Source organism: Molossus molossus, unplaced genomic scaffold (genome assembly GCF_014108415.1).
Source record: "Molossus molossus isolate mMolMol1 unplaced genomic scaffold, mMolMol1.p scaffold_m16_p_21, whole genome shotgun sequence".
Classification (NCBI taxonomy): Eukaryota; Metazoa; Chordata; class Mammalia; order Chiroptera; family Molossidae; genus Molossus; species Molossus molossus.
Window position 1 is genome coordinate 12,263,706 of NW_023425357.1, and position 26,598 is coordinate 12,290,303.

At 53.1% G+C, this 26,598-nt stretch overlaps 1 protein-coding gene across 1 annotated transcript; it reads left to right on the top strand.

Moving 5' to 3' along the window:
* AXL (AXL receptor tyrosine kinase) lies at nucleotides 1-26,001 on the top strand. Its single transcript, XM_036275503.1, has 20 exons — nucleotides 1-295; nucleotides 1,392-1,614; nucleotides 1,894-1,994; nucleotides 2,504-2,680; nucleotides 7,857-7,937; nucleotides 8,072-8,187; nucleotides 10,758-10,968; nucleotides 11,269-11,408; nucleotides 12,068-12,218; nucleotides 12,430-12,456; nucleotides 14,239-14,371; nucleotides 14,666-14,757; nucleotides 16,609-16,704; nucleotides 16,836-16,913; nucleotides 18,628-18,720; nucleotides 19,096-19,217; nucleotides 19,830-19,939; nucleotides 22,661-22,820; nucleotides 23,331-23,467; nucleotides 25,321-26,001. Exons 1-20 carry the CDS (start codon nucleotides 232-234, stop codon nucleotides 25,670-25,672), a joined length of 2,664 nt encoding a protein of 887 aa, XP_036131396.1. The 5' UTR covers nucleotides 1-231; the 3' UTR covers nucleotides 25,673-26,001.
* The last annotated feature ends 597 nt before the right edge of the window (nucleotides 26,002-26,598 follow it).

Consider the following 26,598-nt stretch of genomic DNA (forward strand, 5'->3'; position numbering starts at 1 on the left):
GCAGGGAGCCGGGGCGGGGAAAGGGTTTTAGAGGTCCGGGAGGGAGAAGGAGGTTGGGGAGCAGGGACGGCGGCCACGGAGTGGAGCCCTCCCTGTGCCAGGCGACAGAGCCAAAGCCCGGGAGCCCGGAGCTGGGGGGAGGGCCGGGGACAGCCCGGCCCTGCCCCCTCCCCCTCCGTGTGCCCAGCAACTTCTGAGGAAAGTTTGGCAGAGATCGCACGGTGCCCAAGAATGGGCAGGGTCCCGCTGGCCTGGTGGCTGGCGCTGTGCTGCTGGCGGTGTGTGGCCCCCACGGGTGAGTGATGGGGGCCGTGGGCAGGACTACCTGCGGAGGGGCTGGGGTAGGCGGGAGGGAGGAGATAGACGGCAGGTGTTGGGGTGAGTCCTGACTTGGCTCAGGGAATTTTCTTGGGACAACCGAGAGGGAGACGGGGAGACACAGGGGCAGCCCAGGGAGGCCAGGGGGACAGAAAGGGGCTGGGGAGAGGAACAGAGGAACACAAAATAGAAACTAGGAGGGTCAGAGACGGGAAGAGATGGGCACACGGAGACAGACACCCAGGAGAAGCTGAGGGCAGGGGTGGGGGCTGGCCTTGAGTGGGGGCCCTGGGGAGAGGCTGAGATGGGGGCTGCCAGGGAAGGAATGTTCCAGAAAGGAGCACTCAGTCAGGCAGTGGGATGAGGAGGGCTCAGGAACCCTAGGGGAAAACCCTCAGCACAGTCACCCCCACACACACTGTCCCTGCCCCACCATTGTCTGTCTGTCTGCTCCATCTCTGGGGCCAGGGCTCTGTCTCAGGCTCCAGTTCCCCCATCTCTGTGGGTCTCCCAGTCTCTGTCTTTCTCTCTCCCTGTTCTCTATCAGTGTCTCTGCCTGTTCTCCCCTGTGTCTCTCCCATCACTCCCCCCACCGGGGTGTCTCTCTCTTCATTTCCACTCTCAGCCTCTCTCTGGGTCTCTGTTCCTTTCTGTCTCTGACTCCCCATACTCAATTTTTCTCCGGTTTCTCTCTGTCTGTCTCTCTCCCTCTCTCCCTCCCTCCCTTTTCCCCCCACCACCCACCAGCCTGACCTGTCAAGTCTCTGGGGACCCTAAGAGAGGGCAGGGGGGCAAGGGTTGGCTGGGCTGGCCGGGCAGCCCAGGACGTGGGAGGCTGCCAGAGCCCGGGCCTACTTCCCAGCCATGAAGGATGGAGGCCGGACCCCAGTCCCCTGGGAAGGTGCCCATCCTCCCCTCAAAGCCGCCTCCTCCAGCCCCCGCTGAGGTCACTCGACAACTATGCGAGCCTAACGGCCTGGCAGGGTCCTGGCCACCGGCAGGCCCAGGGGGGGGGACTGAGAAACTGGAGGGACGTGGGGTTTTCTAACTGACTCTTCCCCACCTCCCCGCAGGCTCGCAGGCTCAGGTGGACCCCTTTGTGGGGAGCCCAGGGAACATCACTGGTGCCCGGGAACTCATGGGGACCCTTCAGTGTGAGCTTCTGGTTCACGGGGAGCCCCCTGAGGTGAGCTGGCTTCGGGACGGCCAGGTCCTAGAGCTGGCAGACAGCACCCAGATCCAGGTACCCCTGGGCGAAGATGAGCACGACGCCTGGAAAGTGGTCAGCAAACTCAGGTGACAGCCACGAACCTGCATCCCTCCTGACCCGTCACCTCCATCGCGTGCTGGGTGGAAAGGCCACCGGCAGGGCCTCCACCTGGGTTGGAACCCCAGCTTGGGCACTCGCTGGCTGTGTGGCTTTGAGCATGTGATGTCGCCCTGGGTTTCGCTTTCCTCTTTTCTAAAAGGAGTTAATAATAGTGCCCACTTCTTAGCTCTGACGTGTTTCCAGCCCAGAGCCCCCGGCCCCCTCCAGCTCTGCTCCCAAACCTGTCTCTTCTCTGTCCCTGCCAGGATCCTGTCCCTGCAGCTCTCGGACGTGGGATGGTACCAGTGTGCAGTGGACCTGGGAAATGAGACCTTCAAGTCCCAACCCGGCTACATTGGGCTGGAAGGTGAGCCCTGGGCTCAGAGGTCATGGGAGGTCAGAAACCCCAGGGGTCAGAGGGTGCTGGAAGATTTAGGATGTCTCCCAGGGACATACATCCTAGGAATGTCAGAGATCTTGGTGAATCAGGAAGCTGGGGTCCATAAACTATTGGGGTTATATGTCCCGGGGAAGAAGACATCTTGGGGGGGGGGTTGTTGGCTCTCTGGGGTCAACCATGGCTGACTCCATGGATTCTGGAGTCAGGTGAGGAGTCAGGGGCAGGACTCAACCCATCCTCAGGGCCTCGCTCCCTCATTGGTAAAATGGGATGAAAAGTCAGACATTCTGGAAAAGGGACATGAAAGACAGATGTCCTGGGGGCTTGACATTGGTTAGGGAAACAGGTACTGAGGGGAGAAGCCTGAGGGACAGACATAGGAGTTAGAGACCCTGCAGCCTCCAATAGCCTGGCAGTGAGTCAGACACCTGGGGGACTCAGAGGGACCCCAGCATCTACCACCACCCCCTACCCAGGCCTGCCCTACTTCCTGGAGGAGCCTGAGGACAGGACTGTTACTGCCAACACCCCCTTCAACCTGAGCTGCCGAGCCCAGGGTCCCCCAGAGCCCGTGGACCTACTCTGGCTCCAGGATGCTGTCCCCCTGGCTCCGGCCACAGGCCACGCTGCCCAGCACGTACTGCGTGTTCCAGGTGAGTTCAGGGAGGTGGCCAGCTCACTGTGGGGGCCCTGGCAGGATGGACATGGGAGCGAGGGTGCCCTTCATGCCCCTGCATGAGTGTCTGCCTGTCCTGTCCTCTGTCTGTCGCTCTCTGTCCCTGTGTCTCTGAGTCTGGCTCTGCTCCTTTGCCCCGTCTGTCTCGTCACTTCTCTCTGTATGCTTTCTCTGTCCTCTCTGTTTCTCCTTCTCCTCCTGTGTCTCTGCTCTTTCTCTCCTCCTGTCTCTCTGTCCCTTCTCCTTCCATCTACCCCAGCCTGTCTCTGAATAGAATTCTTTGTCCTGCGTTTCCTCTGAGCTGTTCCACAGCCCGCGTGCGTGTAGGCCTGATGGCCCTTTGTCAGCCCTTGACCCCAAGCAGGGCACCGGAGTCGGCCGTGCCCCCCTCTCCTCCCCCTCCCCCAACCTGCCCGCCTCTGCCACTCACGGGCCCCCCTGGTGTGGACAGAACCTGAACCAAAGGGAGGGGGAGAAAGTGGGAGACAGAATGACAGTTACAGAAAGAAAAATCAGAGCCACAGAGAGGGACAGACCACAGAGGTAACTCCAGATGGGGCAGGACCTAGCTTGGGGTCATACAGCGGTCAGTGGCAGGGCCCCGGGACCGTGGGCACAGGAGCTTCCCCTTCACTGAGGAAGGAGAGAGAGGAACATGGAGGAGGGAGGCTCAGTCAGAGGGAGGTGGCTGGACCCTGCAGGGGATCAGCTTCCAGCACCCCCAACCTGTTCCTCCATCTGCTGGGATGGGGAGGGGACTCCTGACCGAGGGTCCCTCAGGGTGGAGGGAGATGCCCACATTCCCAGCATTCCAGGGACCCTGAGTGTGCGAAGAGGAGGTGGTGAGCACCCCCAGAGGGCTGACTCAGGCTGGTAGCTCTGCGGCCTGAGTCAGCCTGGCAGGACCCTGGCGAGGGGGAAGGAGAGGAAGCTAGTCACCCTCCCACCCCAGGACGAAGGAAAAATGGGGGGGAATCACAGGTGGGAGAGGGTCTGCGTGTACCAGTGAGTGGTGCAGCTGTGAGGGTGAATCTGTGTGTATTAGTGGGGGGTCTGGGTGTGTATCCACATCCCTCTGGATCTGTGTCTCAATGCTGTCAGCATCACCCTTTGTATGAGGGCCTGTCTTAGCCTCTGTGGCTGTCCCAATGGGTGCGTGCGTGCGTGCGTGTGTTTCACTGGATATGTTTCTGTCAGTGAAGGTATCTGTCTCACTGTGTATTTGGGTCTTTATAGTATGTCTCAATAAGTTTCTCAGGGGCTGTCAGTGTGTGTGTATGTGTGTCCATGTGTGTGTGTGTGTGTGACTAAGTATACCAGTGTCAGCCTGTGTCTGTCCTTTGTGTGTTCACAGCGGTGACTCACTGCATGAGGGTAGAGAGTGTATGTGTGGGGGGACAGATGGCAGAGTGAGGGGTGGCAGTGTGTTTTGTGGCTATTTCCCATACCTCCCTCTAGAGGAGTGAAATGTCTGCTCCCAGGTGTGCACCTCTGGGTATGAGTGTCCTGGTGTGGGCTCCTGTTTGTTGGTGGAGTTAGAATGTGTCGGTGGACAGCATGGTGTGTTTTTCAGTGTTTCCACTGACTGTGCCTGTCTGTGTGTGTACATGTCTGTGTCCATGGAGGTCTGTGGTGTCTGTGTATATGTCACAGGGTGAATTTGTTGGTATGTGACTCTGTTACATGGACCCCCTGTATCCGTGTGTGTGTGTGTGTGTGTGTGTGTGTGTGATTCATAGCAGGTACTAACAACACCCTTCTGCCTCCGTCAGCTCTCCATGTGTGTACTGGCCTGGCCCCCATGCCCTCTCGGTGGGTGAACTTGGGGTGCTTAGCAGCCAGTGTGTAGATGTGTGTCTGTGCCACCACTTGTGTGTGGGCTGCAGCCCTTCGTGTCTGTTCAAGTGTGTGCTTTTGTAATCTGCATTTCCGTGAGTGTCTTAAGCATCCTGAGTGTGTCCAGCTGTGTTTTGAGGGCTTGGTTGTATTTGTGTGCGAGCAAGTCCACATTAACTTCTTCGGGTTCTGGTGTTTATGCGTTGGTCCACTTCAACCCACTGTGTGATTGTTGCCTGGTGTGTGCATCTCAACATGCAGGGAGGTTTATGTGTCTGTCAGTTGCAGCCTAGGTGTATATTGTCTTGCTAGGTGTTCACAGTCAATGTGTGCACGTTTGATTGTGTGCTGTTTGTGTCTCTTCATGTGTGTGCGTCAACCCGTGTGTATACGTGTAAGGCACAGTGTGTATCTGTGTCACCGCACGTTTGCCACAGCATCGGCCCTGTGCGTCGCTTATCCAGCCCCGCATTCTGTTTTTGTGCCAGTAACGGTCCCTGTGTATTAAGGGTGATTCATTGGTGGGGGGTGTCAAGGAATTTTAGCCTGTTTGTGAGCGTCTGTCCCTTGATCTGCAGCAGGGCGTGCCGCCTCTCTCCCTCCATCCCTCTCATTCCCTCGGAAAAAGCACGGGGTTGGGGGGAGGAGCAGGAGCAGAGGGAGGTGAACTGTGCATCTGGAAAGCACATCTGGAGCGGGCCCGCTTGGGGGGAAGGGGTCCCAGGCCCCTTCATCCCTGCTCTCCCCTCCCTCAAGGTGTTGGTGCCGGAGCCTGAGAAGGGGGGATCCTGGGCCTCTCCCCCAAAGGCCTGTGGAAGTGGGGGGGCGCCCGGTGACTCACTCACGCGGGGGCAGGAATGCTGCGGTCGGAACAGGACCCGGCTCCAGAACCCCCATCCCGCCGCAGGGCTACTCTGGCGGGCAGGCCAGCTCCCGCGCAGTGACCCTGGCGGGCCCCCACGTGCCAGGTGGCTGGAGGGGACCCGGGCTCCCCACCCCCGCCGACTGCACCGGCCCAGGGCTGTCCGGCCCCTCCCCGGGCAGCGGGGGCTGCGGGGGCTGCGGGGCGGGCACCTGACCTTGGCTGGGAACTGGCGACTGGGCAGCGGAGCTGAGGCGCTTCCCCCTTCCGGCCTGGGCCAGCCGGCTTTCCCTCCTTCCACTCCCGCTGCTGACTAAGAAAAGGGAACTTTGTGTCTGCGGTGGATGGTGGTGGGAACAGAGGCGCACAGGCGCAGAGCAAGCGCGGGAGGCTCATGGAAGCGCCGACATCCTCAGACACGCACAGGGCCGCTAACGCACGGCCCAGAAACAGGCAGACTGAAGACTCGGCCCTCCTTCCAGCCTGTCCCCCGATGGGGTGTGTGTGTGTGTGTGTGTGTGTGTCGGCCTGTTGGTGTGTGTGTGTGTCAGCCTGTTGGGGGGTGTGTGTGTGTGAGCCTGTTGATGTGTGTGTGTGTGTGTCGGCCTGTTGGGTTGTGTGTGTGTTGGTGTGTGTGTGTGTCGGCCTGTTGGGTTGTGTGTGTGTGTGTGTGTGTCAGCCTGTTGGGGTGTGTGTGTGTGAGCCTGTTGGTGTGTGTGTGTGTCGGCCTGTTGGGTTGTGTGTGTGTGTGTGTGTGTGTCGGCCTGTTGTGTGTGTGTGTGTGTGTCGGCCTGTTGGGTGAGAGTGTGTGTGTCAGCCTGTTGGTGTGTGTGTGTGTGTGTGTGTCAGCCTGTTGGGGGGGGTGTGTGTGTCGGCCTGTGTCCCCACCATCACTACACTGGGGAGGGGAGGCGATCCACCCTGAGACACTCAAAAACAGTTATTCATAACACATACATTAACACCCACAAAACGACACACGCTCACGGTTCTGCTCACACACCCAGAAACATTCAGGACACAAATGTACACACATAAATTCATTCCCTCACCGGACAAGCGCCTACTGCTGGCCAGGCGGTCTCAGACCCCAGCCACCCAGCAGAAGGAACAGAAGTACAGAGGGAACAAAGTTTCCGAGGTGGGAACGTGCTTGCTGTGTGCTTTCCAGAAACACCAGAGCTGTGTGGCCAGAGCTGAGGAGAGGGTGCAAGTGAGTGAGTGAGAAGGAGTGTGCTCCAGGGGTGGGCAATGTCCGCAAAGTCAATACCAGCTAACATCACACACCTCACCAAATTAGCCTGACCAAGTATAGCAGGCTCATTGTTTTTATTGATATTGTTGAGAGTATTACAGATGTTCCCTCCTATTTTCCCCATTGACCCCCTCCTTCCCGCTCCCACCGCTCCCATCCTGCCTAGCAGGTTAGTCTTTTAAAAATATTTTTTTATTGATTTTTCAGAGAGAGAGGAAGGGAGAGAAACATCCATTGGCTGCCTCCTGCACGCCCCCTACTGGGGATTGAGCCTGCAACCCGGGCATGTGCCCTGACCGGGAATCGAACCAGGACCTCTCAGTCCATGGTACGACGCTCAATCCACTGAGCCACACTGGCTGGGCCCTAGCAGGCTAATTTTTAAGTTGATAATTTTGTATGGCCCGCAAATGATGTTATAAATATCCAGATGGCCCTTGGCAGAAAAAAGGTTCCCCACCCCAACACATTTACACACACCCACGAGAGCCTGTATTTTAGGTGTGTGCCTAATAGATGTATATGCTTTTACATGTGTCTGTGTGGCTCAGTGTGATCGTTTCTGGTTCGGCATCTAGGTGAGTGTGTCTGTGTGTCTGTGTGTCTAGCTATGAGTATGTGTGTTTCTGTATATGATTGTGATTCTTTGTGCGTCCATGGATATAATCGTGTGTATTGGTATAGGTGTCTTGTGTATAGTTGAGTATATGTATGCCTTTGCATAATTCTGTGTATCTGTGTGTGTCTTGCTGTGTGAGTGTGTTTCTAAGTGTGTCTATGTGTATATATGAGAACATATGTGTATATCTGTGCATAAATATGTGTATAGGAGTGTATGTGTCTATGTGTGTGTATATGAGTATGTGTTTCTGCGTGTGTATCTATGTGTATACATATGAGGGTCTTTATCTGTGTGTGTGTGTGTGTGTGTGTGTGTATGCCCGTGTGTCTGCATGTGTGTGTGTATCTATGTGGTGGGGTGTTAGGGCTGAGGCCCCAGGACTGTCCTTGTGTTTGGGATCGAAGTCTGTGTTCCCAACACATTGCCTCCCCTTCCCACAGTCTCCCTCCAAGCAGGTGCCCCTACAGGCTGGGCTGACTCTATCAGGTGGGGCATGGTAGGAGGTGGCCCAGCATGGCCCTCAAACCCCTTCTTCCCCTCTCTGACACTGGGCCCCCCCCTCTCATATGACTCCCCAGGCCTGAACAAGACGTCTTCTTTCTCCTGTGAAGCCCATAATGCCAAGGGGGTCACCACATCCCGCACGGCCATCATCACAGGTAACAGAAAAGGGAGCTGGGAGCTGGGTGTCAGATGGTGTGAGACTGGGGCCAAAGGTCAGGGCTGGGTGGAAGGCCGGGTGGGGAGCTTTGGGCAAAGGCCCCCAGGTCAGTCCTTCCTCTTGTCTCCACAGTGCTCCCCCAGCGGCCCCACGACCTCCACTTGGTTTCCAGCCAGCCCTCAGAGCTGGAGGTGGCGTGGACGCCAGGCCTGAGTGGCATCTACCCCCTCACCCACTGCACCCTGCAGGTGAGACACAGCCTCAGTCTCAACCCCCCTTTCATCCACACCCACAGCCCTCAGCCGCCCCCTGGATAACCAGTCCTTCCCAGCTGTTTGTGTGTTGAGAGGCGGTAGAGCCTCGGGTTAAGCCAGATGTCCTGGAATCAAATCCTGGCTCCAGCAGCTGCTGGCTGCGTGAGCTCAGGTAGGTGACTTAACCTCTCTGGGTCTCAGTTCTCTCATCTATAAAATGGGCATAATGGGAGTACCTACCTGAAAGACTTATGGTGAGAATTCAATGAGTAAATGCAGATAACAAAACAGTCTCTGGAACATAGAAAACGTGTATCCAACTATTAGCTGTCTTCGGTGTTTTTTAGTATTAGTGACATTGACTCTAGTCAGAATGGGAACCCTGAGACAGCCATCTCTGTCACCACTGGGTACCCCCAGCCCAGCTTCCCCCACCTCAGGTACGACCACTCTGGGTTGTCACTGTCTGGGGGTGAGTCTGTCTCCGCACTGGACGGTGAGCTCTGGAAAGGCGTGGGCAGGCTGCCTCAGCCACCACTAGGTCCTCATTGTTGTCTGGCTCGGGGCCACTTGGAAGAAGACTACCTGACAGCTGAGATGGGCCAGCCCCAGCCTTCAGCTCTTAAGTTGCTCCTCCTCTAGAGTAAGAAAAACAAACACACAGACCTCTGAACACAAGATCCAGTTCTGGCCTGAAGTTGTCTGTGATTTGGAAGCTGGTGGGACAGTGCTCGTGGTGGGAGACGACAATAATTAATAATGGCCAGCTTTCACTGAGTGCCAACTCTGTGTTGGGCCTTGCGTTACGGCTTTACGCACACCCCCTTGGGTGTTTGTGAAGTATGGACTATGTTTACACCCACTTTTCAGATGAAGAAACTAAGGCTCTGAGTAGTTAAGCAACTTGCCCAAGGTCATCGCCAGGAAGTGGCAGCGCTAGGATTCGAACTCTTGTCCCACCAGACCGAAATGATGCTCCTTACCTCCTTAGAGACCCTTTAGAGCCAGTGCTTGATTAAACAGCAGCTATCTTACAGTTGCGCGCCCTGGACACAACCTCATTCACTTGTCGTTTTAACCTTAAAAGTAGTAGTTGCCGCCCTGGCTGGTTTGGCTCAGCGGTTAGAGCGTCGGCCTGCGGTCCGGAGAGACCTGGGTTCGGTTCCCGCTAAGGGCACGTACCTCGGTTGCAGTTTGTCCCCGGCCCTGGTTGGTCGTGCGGGTGGCAGCCACTCGATGTGTCCCTTTCACGTCGATGTTTCTCTCTCTCTCTCTCTCTCTTCCTCTCTCTCCCACTCTATCTGTACAAAACATGGAAAAGTGTCCTCGGGTGAGGATAAAAAAAAAGTAGTAGTTGTTAATCTTCCCATTTTCAAGGTAAGGAACTGAGGCCCAGGGAAGGGAAGTGACCTGTCCTCCCCGGTGGCTAAAGAGGATGAGACTGATTCAACCCCAGAGGCCAGGCCATTTGGGGAGACCTCACATGCCAGGTCAGGCATCAGCTGTACCCCCACCCAACACCCCTCCAGTGTCCTCAGGAAAGCAGAAGTATGTCCTCTTCCCTCTGCAGGTCTCACTTCCTGCTGTGCATGGCTGGGCTCAAGGGCTCGAATGGGAAGGTCACAGGCATCCCAGGGAAAAGAGAAGTGGGAGTGGGCACAGGGAGGCTGACTGTCTGCATCCTTGTCCCCTTTGTCCCAGCAGAGGTTCCTCTTCCCATCTGTCACTGTGGGTCAGAGAGCAGGCATGGGGACAGCCTCCCTGCATCCTGCCCCCCACCATCTGCCCACCTCCTCCCCAGGCCTCAGGGTAGTATGGTCTCCACATGTGGGAGCTGTGTGACTTTGGGCAAGTGGCTGAACCTCTCTGGGCGTCTGTTTCCTCGTCTGTAAAATGGGAATGAAAAATTGATCCCAGAGGGTGGTGGTAAGAAGTGGCCGAGTTCACCCAAGCACGCACTTCACAGAGCGCTTGGCACAAAGTTAACACTCAAGAAATGTTAGCTGTTGGTGTGGTGTGCCAACCAGTTTACGTACTGCACAGGTGTGCTTCCCAGCTGCGGCCCTGCCATCCTGACCGTGCCTTTCCTGGGGACTAGGTGGGTGTGCCAGGCTGTACCACTGTGCAGGGCATGCAGAACTGGACATGCTGCCAGGCAGCCTCACACACACACACACAGTATTAATCATGGTAAACACTCGATACATACGGGCACTCTTCTAAATGCCTAGGAGCATTATTTCAGTCAACCCTGTGGAGTAAGGAGCCATTGTGATACCCATTTTACAGATGAGGAAACTGAGGCTCAGAGAGGGACTGTCTTGCCAGAGGTAGCTTTTGCAAGTGATGACAGAACCACATCGTGCAGCTGGGTGGTCTCCTCACTTTGCAAATACAGGTGCCCATGGAGCACTGGAATGAAGCTACGACACACACACACACACACACACACACACATCCTTGCAAAGTTGTGTGATCACTGGGACCACCACCATCAAGCATTGTCTGACGGCTGGTGGCGTTGCATGGCCCTCCTGTCCTCATGCCCTTGTCCTCCCCCCCAGGCTGTGCTGTCAGACGATGGGGTGGGCATCAGGCTGGGAGAGCCAGACCCCCCGGAGGAGCCCCTCACCTTGCAAGTATCCGTTCCCCCTCATCAACTACGGCTGGGCAGCCTGCGTCCTCACAGCCCTTATCACATCCGGGTGGCATGTGCCAGTAGCCAGGGCCCCTCACCCTGGACCCACTGGCTTCCCTTGGAGACGCCGGAAGGAGGTAAGAAGGGGCTGGTGGGGGAGACAGTGCCCACTGCCCGCTGGACCTTGCTCGCATCGGCGCCACCCCAGCATCTCCTCTCACCCATTTACCCCACGTGGCCTCCAGCTCCTTCCCGTTCAGCCCCCACTCCTCAGCACTGCGCTGGCACCGCTCCCGGCGCATCCCTGGCTTCCGCTCCTGGGAGGCCTGCACGCACTGCCCACGCGCATGCCCTTTGCACCCTGCCTCCACTCCCTGGGGACGGGGAGGTCAGGAAGAGGTGGGGTGTGCCAGCTTCCCCTCTTCCCTGTCCTCCAGTGCCCCTGGGCCCCCCTGAGAACGTTAGTGCCATGCGGAATGGGAGTCAAGCCATCGTGCGTTGGCAGGAGCCAATGGCACCCCTGCAGGGCACCCTGTTAGGGTATCGACTGGCCTATCGAGGCCAGGACACCCCTGAGGTGGGTGCAGCTGGCTGGGGTGGGATGGAGAAGCGGGGAGGAGGGAAGGGGGGAGGAGAAGATGACAGGGCAGATGTGGACAGCGGTGCAGGTCGGGCAGCGCATGATGACACCGTGCCTAGGAGTGCCTTGCGGGAGGTAGAGGGGTCCAGGGAGGGTGAGGGAAGCCTCTTTATGAACCATTGTAAATAGCGGTTCAGTAGACACTATTTTACGACGATGATTTCACAGCAGATGGTGGAACAGCATCTTGAGGAAGGGGGTGCCTTTTCTAATTCGCACAAAGGTATTACCTGTGCAAACATCGTCCCTGAGCTGGAGACATAGGGTGGGACTTAGAAGGGGATGGAGAGATGAGGGTGGAAGGTGAGAATTCGGTGCTCCAATGGAAGAACCGTGTGCCATGCACTGTCATAGGACTGGCGGACACGGCAGTGAAGGGGACAGAGTCCTGCCCTGGTGGAGAGGGTATTTTAACGAGCCTGGGGGTGGGGAATGGAGACTAAAGGAGTAGGGATGGAAGGGTAGGAAGAAGGCACAGAGAAGGTGCTGGAGACGAGGGGAAGGTTTCCAGAAGGCTGGGGAGTTGAGGCTGAGGGTGAAGGCTTAAGAGTTAGGAACCTGGGACTCTACCCTGATGCCACGTCTGGATGTCCTAGGTGCTAATGGACATAGGACTAAAGCAAGAAGTGACCCTGGAGTTGCGGGAGGACAGGACTGTGCCCAACCTGACGGTGTGCGTGGCAGCCTACACCGCCTCTGGGGATGGACCCTGGAGCATCCCCGTACCCCTGGAGCCTTGGCGCCCAGGTAACTCCAAAGCCAGGCCAGCCCCCTTCAACCTACCCATGAGGATCTTGTCTCTCCCAGGTGTCCCTGACTTGCTCTCTGCAACTTCCAGTGTTACCCTAATCTAGGCTCTGTTCCTACCCAGAATCTCACTGAGCCTCACACCCTCACCCGCGTCACACCAGACTTGCCCTCCCTGAGCGTGTCCTCCCTCTGTCCTTTCTCCTCACAGGGCAAAGACAGCCAGTGCACCAGCTGGGTAAGGGATTTCATAGCCCCTGTCCTCCCTCCCTTCCCTCAGCGCCCAGGGAGGACCCCAACACCACACACATACTCTTTGCACATCCCTTTCATGTTTCTCAAACTCATCATCCTCTATTTCTTGGGTTTGTTGGTCCCTGCTGGAGGTGCCTGGAATGGCCCAGAATATTGTAGGTACTCAGTGAATGGTGGGTGGAAGGATGGATGTATGGACAGACCAACAGATGAGTTACCCCTTTCACATTCATCCCTCTGAAATATTTCTCCACAATTTTCAAACATCCCTCCTACACACATTGTACCCTCCTGGCACCATTACGTTCCACCTCTTATGATTCATCCCACTGTCCTTAACTATTTCTCACCTGCCTTCCTGCGTTTCTTTGCATACCTTTTCCACACGAACCCACCCTCTTTTTATGTAAATCCCTTTATCGTCCTTCATTCCTCACATGTCTCCCAAACCCAGTGCATGCCCACACTTCTCATTCACAAACCCTGCACATATTTTATACACTCACCATACATCCCACATGCCAAACACTGAAAAACTTTCAGTCCACTCCTCTCACGCTCTGCAGCTCTACTTGCACACTCATCCATACTCCTTACGTGTTACTCCCTCACCCTCAGGCAATCTGAACCCAGAATCCTACCCTACGCTCTGCACACACCCACCTCGAACTCGTGGTATACTTAGCGCACACCCATTCTCCATTTCTCACACACCCACGCCCACCCTGTGTGCATACCCTTTCCATCCACCCCTGCTCCTCTTCTTCCCTGACCACAATAAAAATTTTTTTTTTCCTTTATTGATTTTAGAGAGAGAGTGAGTGAGAGGGAGAGAGAGAGAGAAACATCAATGAGAGAGAACATTGATTGGCCGCCTGCTGCATGCCCCCCACGGGGGATCAGGCCCACAATCTGGGCCTGTGTCCTGACCGGGAATCGAATCACCAACCTCCTGGTGCACGGGTCGATGCTCAACCACTGAGCCACACCGGCCGGGCCTTTCCCACATTTTTACTTGCTCATTGCACACTCTTCTCACACCAAAGTCAATTCTTACAAACCACTGCTCACTCCTTGTATCTAGAACTCCTTGAATACTCCTTACTCACCCCCAATTCCTTCCACACCCATCCACACTCTGTACAGTGTACACACCCTTTTGCACACCACATCCCTTTGCACATTTACTTCACTCTCATCCTTGCTGTGGGAAAACCCTTCCAGAGTCATCACAGACTCCTCAAAAATACTTGGTCACTTATCCCAGGAGCCTCCCAGTTCTTGCACGTTTATTGCACATGCCCCATGCACCCGCACTACGCTGCGTACATTCTTCCCCCTACTCGCCTGTTTTTCATACCCGCGTGCTCCCTCCTTGCATAATTCTCACACATATCACACACTCCTTTGCTACTTGGGTTTACTCACACCCATCCCATGCTCACACAGCTCTCCTTGCATTGTTATAACCCATTGCACACAAGCCTTCCACTCGCATCCCACACTCATCGCTCACGCCTCAACTGTCCACCCCACTCTTAAGTCACCGCACCCGCCCTACGAGTTTCACGCTCCTACTTTAACTCTCACTAAGATTACATTCATTGCATGCCCAGCCCAGCCCAGCCTCCCCAGATACACGAATGCACCTATCACAGGCCTCATCAAATATATCCACATCTGCTCCCTCCAACATCACCCCCTTGGGTCCCAGGGAGATGGACACAGGGCCTCAGCCATGACCTGTCCCCCGTGCCCCTGACAGTGAGTGAGCCTCCAGCCCCCTCCTTCTCATGGCCCTGGTGGTATGTACTGCTGGGAGCAGTGGTGGCCGCTGCCTGTGTCTTCATCTTGGCCCTGTTCCTCGTCCACCGGCGGAAGAAGGAGACCCGCTATGGGTGAGTTGGAACTTCATGGGTAGGGAGGATCATGTGGACTAGGATGGAGACCCTGGAGGCAGGGAGACCATGAAGAGGCTGGTGCAGGAAGAGAGATTGCCGGGAATTGGAATGAGGGCAAGGGTCTGGGGAATAATGGAAGGAAGAAGGCAGCAGTCCAAGACATGCTCAGCAAACGCTGGAGGAGAAGGAAGGCAGGGCTTGGGTTGGGATGGTGCTCGCTCTCAGTGCTGGTGGAAGGGGAGGGCTTCACATGGCCCTACCCTGTCCTCACTTTCTCCACATTCCCCCCAGAGAGGTGTTTGAACCAACAGTGGAGAGGGGCGAGCTGGTGGTCAGGTACCGCGTCCGCAAGTCCTACAGTCGCCGGACCACTGAAGCCACCTGTAAGTGAACCCCATGCCCCACTGCCCTGGTTTGGGGATGAGTGTTGAGATTCAGGCTTCTGTAGATGCATAAACCAAAAGTTTCCGAAGGCCTTGGAATACTAGGATGTTAGAACCACAGACCCTAAGGACAGCAGAATTGCGGATTCACACAGAACCTTAGAACAATAGAGTCTTAGCCACAATAAATCTTAGAAGATTAGACCTCAGAGCCATAGGATCTCAGAACAATGTGATGATGGTGATGATAATGATGATGATATGATTATGATGCTGAGAATGACAACCAAGCCTGGTACTTCCTATGTGACAGGCGCTGTTCTAAGTGCTCTACATGTCACTTAATTTAATCCTCAGAGAAACCCAGTGAAGTAGGTATGTTATTCCCCCTTCACTTCACAGATGAGGAAATGGTAGCACAGAGTGGTTAAGACACTTGCTAAAGGCCACACAGCTTGTCAGTTGGAGAGCTGGGATTCTAACCCAGGCAGTTTGGCTCTGACGTCCATCTTCTTCCCTGCCTCTTGGAATTACAGAATGTTAGAGAGGTAGAATAGATCTTGGCCTTAAAAATGATAGGCTCAGAACTATAGACCCTTGGGATCTTGACAATCATAGACTCTTAAACCTGTAGGCTCTCGGTTGGAGGACTGTAGAGATATGGAGGGTTCCAGCTAAGGAGGATCTCAGAAGCCACCCTGTCAAATCTCTCCATCTTTCCATTGGGGGAAACCTAAATCCAGAAGGAAAAAAAAAAGTGACAGAGTTAGGTCTCTTCCCAGCACACATGGAGAAGGCTGCCAGGCCCCAGGGAGATTTCTGAAGGGGCTGGGAAAGCCATTAATTTAAGAGGAGAAGGAAGAGGAAGCGAGCAGATCACACGGATATAATGGAATCCCATGCAGGGGCAATTCTCAAAGTGTGATCCCGTCCCCAGGGGTCCCCGAGATCTTTGCAGGGGGTCCAGGAGGTCAAACCTATTTTCATAATAATACCGAGAGGCTTTTGGCCCTTTTGCACTCTCGCTCTCTCACAGGGCTTCCATGGAGTTTTCCGGAAGCTTCCTAATGCATGATGATGTCATCACTCTGTTGGTTGAGAGAATGTGTGCTTACGTATTTTTGTGTTTTAAAAATCGATTGGCCTTCCTTTTAATGCAGTACATACCAATGTATGTAACCCACGCAAACAAGAGCTCTTTGCTGTTCTCCATGATTTTAGGAATGTCAAGGGGTCCGGAGGCCAGTAAGTTTGGGAACTGTTTTCACACAGCAGTGAAAATGTGAATCAATTACAACTACACAACTACCTCACAGACATCGTGTTGAGTGAAAGAAGCCAGACACGAAACAGAACACAGTGTGTGATTCCATGTTTATAATATCCCCAAACAGGGAAGGCTGCTCTGTGGTAAAAGAGGTCAGGAAAGTGGCCACCCCTCTCAGGGCAGGTCAGGGTCTGTTCTTGACCTGGCTGCTAGTTAGACGGCTGTGTTGGTTGGTGAAAACTCATCGAGCTGCTCACTTAACGATTTGTGCAGGTTATATACCTTACTAAAACATTAATCAATATTTTTGACGACTGGCCTGGCAGAACACTGACCAACCAGGGTGCCCACTGGTGTGAGATTGTGTGACAGGCTCCAACCCTTTGGCTGCCCCACCTTGAGGAAGATTCCAGGGGTCTAGAGGAGGAGCCAGGGTGGGAGTCGGGGTTGCTCAAGGCAGTAGCTATTTCTGAATGAAGGCAGAAGTATTTCAGTATTTTAACAGTGGCTCTGTACCTGTCGGTGAGTGTTGCCTGAATGTCAGCCCCACTCCGTGGCTCTGTCTGCCCTCACTCCCCATGCAGTGAACAGCTTGGGGATCAGCGAAGAGCTGAAGGAGAAGCTGCGAGATGTGATGGTGGACCGGCATAAGGTGGCCCTGGGGAAGACCCTGGGAGAAGGTAAGCACCCCCTGCACACATACACATCCCCCTGAACCACGGGGTCCTTCCCTTCCCCACATCCACCCAACTACGAGAAGTGCATCCCTCTGGGTCCCCCTGAGGCCAGCGTCTCCCTCTCTCCCCTACAGGAGAGTTTGGAGCTGTGATGGAGGGCCAGCTCAACCAGGATGACTCCATCCTCAAGGTGGCTGTGAAGACAATGAAGAGTGAGTCTGTGCATGCGTGTGCACACATGTGGGACCCCCAGCCCCTGGCCAGGACCTCTTCCCTATGAAGCTAAGGAGGCAGAAGAGCAGAAAAGTTAATAGCAAATTCACCCTGCCACAGAACCTCAGTGTTTCCGGGCAGGAAGTGAGTCCATGCTAGGTACTTCAACCGAAGAAATTTAATTTGGGGAGATTGCTGTAAAGGTGTAGGAAGGACTGGAGGAACACCTGGGAGAAGTGAGGCAACCTGGAGATGAGCAGCATCGGTCATCACTTCCGCCTTTAGGCCTGACGGGCAGAGGGAGGGCGTGGTGTCACCAGAGCCTGTGGCCAGGGACGCCTGGCAGGATTTGGGAATCACAGAGTTAGGGAAACCTCATGGGAGCTTGAAACACAAAGGAGACACAGCCACCACCAAGGCAATACTGGAAGCAGAAACAGGGTGAAAGACCCTGGCTTCTCCCCGCCTCCTGCCCACCTGCCAATCTCCCATTAGTGCTTCCCATTGGCAAAGTCCAACAAAACCAGTGGGAAAGGGAGCCTGGGTAATGTAGTTTTCAGGGGCCAGTCCCTTGTGATGCATAGCAGAGGGGAAAGGTCTGAAATGAGGTCCACCTGGCTTCATCATTGACCAGCTGTGTTATCTCAGGCAAGTGACTATCCCTCTCTGCACCTCCCTTTCCTCTTGTGGAAAAAAGGATCGTAATGGCCCTACCTCTCAGGATGTTGTGAGGCAAAGCACTTAATTCCGTAGTACGAGGAGTTGATGTGACTGTGACTATATTATTTACATCATCAAAGAAGGTGGGAGCCAGTCCAGGGTCACACAGGACAGGAACACCACAGGAAATCCTTTCCATACAGGGAAAAAGCATAGAAGGTCAGGCCAGGGCTGGTGGTGAGGAAGGAACCATTCATTCTGAATCACAGGGGCTAAAATCTTGGGTTATGAAGTCATCACTTACTCGCTCATTCATTTTTTTTTTTTTAATCCTCACTCGAGGACATTTTTCCGTTTTTTGTTCAGATAGAGTGGGAGGGAGAGAGAGAGAGAGAGAGAGAGAAACATCGACGTGAAAGGGACACATCGAGTGGCTGCCACCCGCATAACCCAACCAGGGCCGGGGACAAACTGCAACCAAGATACATGCCCTTAGTGGGAACCGAACCCGAGTCTCTCTGGACCGCAGGCCGACGCTCTAACCACTGAGCCAAACCGGCCAGGGCTCACTCATTCATTTTTGAGCACTTCCTGTGTACCAGGTTCTGTTCTTGACCTGGGATTCAATCCCAGCACTGTGCCCATGGGCAACTCTGCCTCTGTGAGCCAGTGTCCTGCGCGGTGAAACGGGAAAAACCATACGGACCCCCCACCGCCACTGGAAATGTGCTGGGACACAGCCTACTGTGTGTGCACAGGGACCCAGAGCCGGACTTCGAATTTTGCCTGTTCCACTTGCAAGCTGTGCATGCCCTCAGGCATGTTCCTTAACCATCTGTGTCTTGGTTTTCCCATCTTTAAAATGGAGAAAATGATGGAAACACCTCAGAGGATTAAATGAGTTAATATATGCAAAGCACTGAGTGGAGCACCTGGCACTTAGCAATCATGCTTGGTGAAGAAGATGAGATGATGATGATGACGGAGGAGAGGGTGGAAGGGGAAGCCCCTTTCCATCCCCTCCTTCTCACCCCCACTTCTCTCTCCCCCAAGTCGCCATCTGCACAAGGTCGGAGCTGGAGGATTTCCTGAGTGAAGCTGTCTGCATGAAGGAATTTGACCACCCAAACGTCATGAGGCTCATTGGTGAGGGGCGGCCAATTTAGGGGGCCTTCGGGCCTTGTGGAAGCAACACTAGAGGAAGGCCCCCCTGGCACTGGGGAGATCAAAACTCCAGGCTCTCTGTTTCCCCCTCCCTCAGAACCAGCAAGCTCCCCCTCCTTCTCTCCCTCAGCTTGGAATGTGATCTCTGACCTTTCCCAGAAATAGCTGAGGTCCCCAGGAGGGCTGGGGAAACATCCCTGGGAACAGCGCTGGAAATGGCTTCTCTGAAGCTTGGTCCTTGCCACCCCCACAACCCTTTGGAGTCTGGATTTGAGGGAGAGGGACAGACAGAGCTGGGAGAGGGGGTGGCTTCCCTTTCTGTCCTTCTGGAGTGACAGGGCTGCCTGGGGGGTTCAGGCGTCTGTTTCCAGGGTTCCGAACTAGAAGGCTTCCCGGCACCTGTGGTCATCTTACCTTTCATGAAACATGGAGACCTACACAGCTTCCTTCTCTACTCTCGCCTCGGGGACCAGCCAGTGGTGAGGGGCACTTAATTGTCTGGTCTAGAAGTATTTATTGAGCACCTACCAGGTACCTGGCGCTACTCAGACACTGGGAAGACCATGGTGACCCGGACCTGGCTCTCTGGGAGCTGTCTGCCAGTGAGGGGCAACAGTCAGCAAGTTAACAAATCACTAGGCAAGAGAACGTGAGTGCTAGGAAGGAATTACAGAGAAAGATAAATGAGGGGAAGCCAGGCAATTAGTTTGGATGGACAAGGAGGTCTCACTAAGGAGGTGATCTTGAAGGAGGAACCAAGTGGTGGGAGGTGGAGAGATCTGGGAGGAAGCAATCCTGGAGGGAACAGCGTGGGCAAAGGCTCAGAGGTGGGAACAAGCGTCGCTTGTTTGAAGACCAGAAAGGAGACCCCTGGAAGGAGCATATGTCGAGGACAAGAACAGTAGGATGTCAAGTCACAGAGGAAGGCAGAACAGGATTATAAGGACCTTGTTGGAAAGGGTTGGATTTAATTCTGGGAGCCATGGGAAACCATTGCAGGGCAGAGCTAGGCACACACAGAAAGGGAAGAGGGATGGACCTCGGGGACTGGGCTGACCTCTGCTCCACCCCCTCCTGTCCTGGCTACCCAGTTCCTGCCCACTCAGATGCTGGTGAAGTTCATGGCAGACATTGCCAGTGGCATGGAGTACCTGAGCACCAAGAGATTCATACATCGGGACCTGGCCGCCAGGAACTGCATGTGAGTGCTGAGCCTTCCAGGGACACTCCAAACCCTTCAGGGAGCTCCTCCCCTCCTTCCCAGGATGGAAGAGGGAGCTAGACACACACACAGCCCTTGTGCAGGTCAGAACTCAGGACTGGGATAGAGAAGTCAGCAAGGGGGGTGGGGAAAGCTTCCTGGAGAAGACCAGCCGTGAACTGAGATCTTAAAGGAGTATTTGAGTGTAGAGAGAGGAGGCAAGAGGGTGGGCTCAGTGGGCAGCATGAGGGGAGCAAGGGGCAGAGGTGGCCGACGAGGGTGGTGACATTTAAGCCTCATCTCTGTCCCTCTCCATGCTGAGTGTCTTGTCTGGGGTTGCCCGTGTGTGTGTGTGTGTGTGTGTGTGTGTGTGTGTGTAAACACAGGCTTAGAATATTAGTCTCATTACAATGTTGGACGCAGAAATTGGAGCTGGAGAATCAGAAAATCTTCTATAAAAGGTGTAAATGTTTACAACTCTCAGAAACATCGTAAATTCTGTACCCCCGACACACACACACACTTTTTATTTTGAAAAATTCTAGTCCTATAGAAAAATTTAAAGAATTGTAAAGCGAATACCCATGTACCCTCCTTGTTGAGATTTTGGCTCTTCTCCTCTCTTCTGTCTTCCTCTCTCTCCCCTCAACTGTTTGAAAGTAAGGTGCCAAGATGGTGATCCTCCAACCCAAATCTTCGGTAGGTATCTCCTAAGAATAAGGAATTATGCCCAAATAATCACGATTCTGTTATCACATCTAAGAAGATTATAAATAACTTCATAACATAACCTAACATCCAATCCATATTCAAATTCTTCCCATTGTTTTCTGAAATGTCTTTAGGGCTATTTTTTCCCCTTGAACCAGGACCTATTCAAGGTTCCAAACAATGCATTTGGTTGTTATGCCCCTTTGGTTTCTTTTAATCTAGAAGAGTCTCCCCACCACCACCTTTTTATATTTTTATGGCATATTCCTTCGGAAGAGGCCAGGCCAGTTGTCTTGTAGGATGTCCTTTATATAAGATGTGTCTGGTTGCCTTGTTCCTCTGTTCCCTGTATTTCCTGGTAACTGGAAAGTAGATCTAAAAGCTTGAGTAGACTCAATCCAAATGGAAATTCCTTTATTTCTGTAACTTGGTCTGATCCTAGTCAAGCCTTCAATGTAACAATGACACTGAAGTCAGAGTGGAAATGAACTGGGATGCACCTGTCACTTTTAGGTTAAAATATTGAACTACTTCCTTATCAAATTGACAGTTGGCCACGACACCCAAGCCTCCCCCGTGCTCCAGTCACCAGTATAGATGCCTGACCACCACCCCCTCTCCACCTCCCTGCCATGATCCTGTGACCTCCCCCGGACCCAACACTTGAAGGTTAATTTCTGGCATATCAGGGGCCTCCAGGGTCTCTTCTCATTGGTCATTGCCCAAAGTCCATCTCCCTGGCTAGAAACCACCAATTCTTTTTAAAAAAACAGAATCTCAGAAACTCAGATGTAAGAATCAGGGAATCTTCTATTTATGTAAACCACAAAAACAAGAAAAAGTAATCCATCTGTTAGAAGTGAAGGTTGTGGTTACCCTTGGAGGGCTGGTTACAGGAAGGGAGGACTGGTAATGTGTTTCCCTTTTTTTCCATACTTAAAATTGCCCTGGCTGGTTTGGCTCAGTGATTAGAGCGTCAGCCCGAGGACCAATGAATCTCGGGTTTGATTCCGGTCAAGGGCACGTACCTCGGTTGCGGTTTATCCCCTTCCCTGGTCGAGGTCATGCGGGAGGCAACCAGTCAATGTGTCTCTCTCACGTTGATGTTTCTCTCTCTCTCTCTCTCACTCTATCTGAAGATAAATAGAAAAATATCCTCAAGTGAGGATGAAAAAAAAAAAAATCAATGTATGCAATGGAGCTGTTTGCACTAAGTAAAGTTTACTTCTTAAAAAAAAAAAAGACGTATCTTTTACATACACTAAAATATGCACATCTTGTGAGTACAGCTCAATGACTGTTTACATGTCTACAGACTCATGTAAACAACCACCAATGAATCAATGTAAAGAATCTTTCTGGGCCCCAGCAGGCTCCCTAACGCCCTTCCCAATAGCTGTCCCTAAGGGATACAAGGAATAACCACTCTTCTGGATTTCTGTCACATCAACTTCTGTCCCTTGTTCTTAAATAGCAAACAAATGGGATCGTGCAGTTCGTACTCCTTTGTGCCCGGCTCCTTTCGCTCGGCATGGTGTTTTTGAGATTAATCCATGTCGTGTGTGTGTGTGTGTGTCAGTAGTTTGTTCTTTTTCTTTGCTGTGCAATAATCCTTGTACGGATGTCCCACAATTTGTTTCTTAATCTGGGTGCTGGTTCCATGGGTGTGCGTGCATGTTCAGATTTGTGCATGTTTCTGTATACATCAAGAACACAGTTTTGTTTTGTTTTCAAATCAGACTCAAACCCAAGGGGTTTAGGAGGGACTTCAGAGTCTGGCAAAAAGCCAGAGTTGGGGAAGCCCTCAGTAGCTTTTTTGTCCTGCCTTCATTTTATGGAGGAAACAAGGGATAACAAAGTTCCCTATGTATCAGGGGCAAGGAGGGGAGACAGACCCCCCCGCTTAGTGGGACAGCCAGGGTGGGAGACGGGCATGTGTCTGAGAGCAACGGTAGGCTTCCTGGTGGGGAGCTGACAGCATGACCCTGTTCCTCCCCCCCACCCCGGCAGGCTGAATGAGAACATGTCCGTGTGCGTGGCGGACTTTGGGCTCTCCAAGAAGATCTACAATGGGGACTACTACCGCCAGGGCCGCATTGCCAAGATGCCAGTCAAGTGGATTGCCATCGAGAGCCTGGCGGACCGCGTCTACACCAGCAAGAGCGACGTGGTACGTGTGCCTCTGACAGGAATGGGGAACAACAGGAGGGCGTGGCCCGATCATCTTACACTGCACCTGGGCTCCCGGGGCCCTGTCCACGCGAGCTACCCATGTCTGGGAGACGGTGGGGGACTGTGAACAGTGGCATGAACATGCGGGGGATATGTACAGGCCCATGTGTGAACGGTGGCAGGTTCTACATGGGACGTGTAGACAGTTTAGGTTAGGAGAGGCAGTGGCAAGTATGCATACGTGTGTATATAGCCAGGGTGTGGAGAGTGACACATGAGACTGTGTGTCCATTATGTGTGTAAATGTGTGCATGGGTGAGCATGTCTGTATGTGCACAAAAGTGACCTCGATGAGGATGTACTTGTGCCAAAGTGATTCTCTGAATAGCTGTGATGTACCCACAAAGACAGCTGTGTGCACATGTGTACATAAATGTGTGCTGGGGGTGTCTTCGTGCAGGAGACACCTAGTTCTTATTGTCTAATTCTCTCTCCTCTCCCTCCACAGTGGTCCTTTGGGGTGACAATGTGGGAAATTGCCACCCGGGGCCAAACCCCCTATCCGGGAGTGGAGAACAGTGAGATTTACGACTACCTGCGCCAGGGAAACCGCCTGAAGCAGCCGGTGGACTGTCTGGATGGACTGTGAGGACCCTGAGGACCCCCATCCCCCCCAATCCCAGATTTCACTACAAACCTTGAGCACTCCACATGGTCCAGACATATCCAGGACCCTCTGAAACCTGTGCAGAATCCCTCCGACTGCTGAGGAGGCCGCCTGCCCCCTCACCACTGCTCCGCAGGAGTGTGAATGAACAAACCGTGTAACAGGGTGTGAATTAGCAAAAGGCACCCTCTCTTCCTTTGCTCTGTGCACGGACTGCGGCTGGATCAGTCCCCTCAGCCAGTTATCCATGAGCAGTGAATAACTACACAGCCTTACCTGGGGCCCCTGCCTCGGAGGCCCCCCATTCTCAGAGAATTCTAATTCATCCCAGACTCCTGAGCACCCACGCGTTCCCCAGATGCTCTTCAACGTCCAGGGCCCTCTGCAAACCCTTCAGGTTATATTGAGCTTCTCCCAACTCTCAAGTCTCCTCTGAGACGTTCTCAGGCTCCTTTAGGACAGTGCTTATCAAACTTTGTCGCCTGTTGACACCCAGAAGAGCAGAACATTTATCCAGCATGATGTTGCTGGGCCAGAAGGGGACAGCCTGGGGCTGCAAACTGCCCAGGTCCTCCTTGAGTGTCCAAGAGCTGAGAGAAGTAAGAATAATAGCTAATGTTTCTATTAATAAGAGCTTACTAGAAGGCGCTGTTTTAGGTACTTTGTGTATGTTAACTAATTGGGTCCTTAAAATGGCCATATGAGGTAGGTTGGTACCATTATTCCCATTTGCAGGTGAAGAAACTGAGGCCCACAGATGGTAAATCACTTGCCAAAGGCTGCGTAGCTGGTGCATCAGTTATCTATATCCCCAAATCCAGTGGCTTACAACAGCAAACATTTATAACCTCACAGTTTCCGAAGGTCCGAATGAGGGAACAGCTTGGTAGGTGATTCTGAACTAGGGTTTCTAATGAGGTGACAGTGAAGATGGGGCTGCAGCCATCTGAAGATTGGGACTAGAAGACTGTGTTCAAGGTAGTTCACTTGCGTGGCTGTGGCAGAGGCCTCAGTTCCTTGCTAGGCAGCTTGAGCTTCCTCACACGATGGTGGCTGACCTCGCCCAGATAAGCATTCTAAGAGAAAGAGTGAGCGGGAAACCACAATGCCTTTTACAGGATAGTCTCAGAAGTCACACACGTCATCACAGCTACTAAGTCAGAATCAAGTCAAGAAGTCTAGCCCACACTCAAGGGGAGGGAGATTAGGCTCCATCTTTTAGTTGTTTTTGTTAGCCCTTACCTGAGGATATTTTTAGAGAGAGTGGAAGGGAGGGAGGGAGAGAGAGAAACATGGATATGAAAGAGACACATTGATTGGTTGCCTCCCACATGACTCCCACCGCATGACCCCCACCGGGGCCAGAGATTGAACCTGCAACCCAGCCAGGTAGGTGCCCTTGACCAGGAATAGGTCAAGCTGATGCTCTAACTGCTGAGCCAAACAGGCCAGGGCAAGACTGCATCTTTTGACGGGAGGAATGTCAGAATTTGAGCACATATTTTAAACCTACACAGCTTGCAAGTCTTTGGTGCCAGTCTGTTCTGGAGAGCCACACTGAAAAGCTCTGCTCCTGCAAACTATCACTAAACACCACCCCATACCCAGAGAGGTTTCCCAAGACCCTTTCCAGCTCCCTAGCATCCCAGAAACCTTTCAGAAACTCTTGAGAATTCCTTAGTCCCCATAGAAGCTCCCCAACTGCGATGGTTCCCTCCAGTCCCATGAAATGTCCCTGGTCCCCTGAGTGTCCTTAATTTCCCCCAAACTCCCAGAATGTCTCCCTTCTAAGCCCAGGCTCAGTCTCCCACCCTTCACTTTGCTGTCCTAGGTATGCCCTGATGTCCCAGTGCTGGGAGCTAAACCCCCAGGACCGGCCGAGTTTTTCAGAGCTGCGAGAAGATCTGGAGAACACGCTGAAGGCCCTGCCCCCTGCCCAGGAGCCTGATGAAATCCTGTATGTCAACATGGATGAGGGTGGGAGTCATGCTGAACCACTTGGAGCTGCCGGAGGAGCTGATCCCCCAACTCAGCCGGATCCTAAGGATTCTTGCAGCTGCCTCACTTCGGCTGAGGTCCATCCTGCTGGACGCTATGTCCTCTGCCCTTCTACAGCCCCCGGCCCCAACCTGCCTGCTGACAGGGGCTCCCCAGCACCCCCAGGGCAGGAGGATGGAGCCTGAGACAACCCTCCACCTGGGACTTCCTCTCAGGACCCAAGCTAGGCACTGCCACTGGGGGACCTCACCTATGTTCCCCTTCCAGACCTGTCTTTCTACCTGTTCTACTTCCATCCCACACAGATCCTCTTCCTTTCCACACCTTAGTGTCCCCATTTGTAAAAGGAAGGGGTTGGATTGCAATCCCTAAGGGTCCTCCTAGGTCTAACATTGCACGATTCTGGATTCTAAGGTTTAAAGAATCTAGGTTCTAGGTTTCAAAGACTCCATGAATCTTTGTTTCGAGGGATCTGAAATTCCAAAGTCTCTAATTCTAAAGTGCTAAGGTTCTAGACATGGATGTTCTAAGGCCTATATTCTAAAGTTCTGAGATTCTATGGCACTAGATTTTTCTGCTTCTAAGATTCTTGATAAAACCCATCAATTTTGGGGTTCTGAAGTTCTAAGATTCTAGGCCTAGGAACTAAGACTCTATAATGCTAGATTTTATTTTCCTTAGGGTGTAAGATTCTAGATTCTAAAATTCAACAATTCTAGATATGGAGGTTTTAAGATCTAATGTTCTAAAATTTTATATTCTAAGCCTCCTATAGTATAAATCCTCTGGCTGACCCGACTCTAGAGCATAAGGCTTCAAGATTTTATTTTTTCAAATGCTAAGATTCTAATGATGGTCCATTAGAGTTTCTAAGAGAGAGAAATTATATGAGGTTCTGAATCCTAAAGGTCTAAGATTCTAGAATCTGCATTTCAAAAGTTCTAAGAATCTACAGGTGGAGGTTCTAAGGTCTAGTGTTCTAAGATGTGATGTTCTAAGGCAGTCTAAGAATGTATATTCTCTGTGTCTAAGATTCAAGATCTTATGCTTCAAGGTTCTAGATTATTCAGTTCTAAGATTCTACTGTTGTTCAGTTCCATGCTCCAAGGCA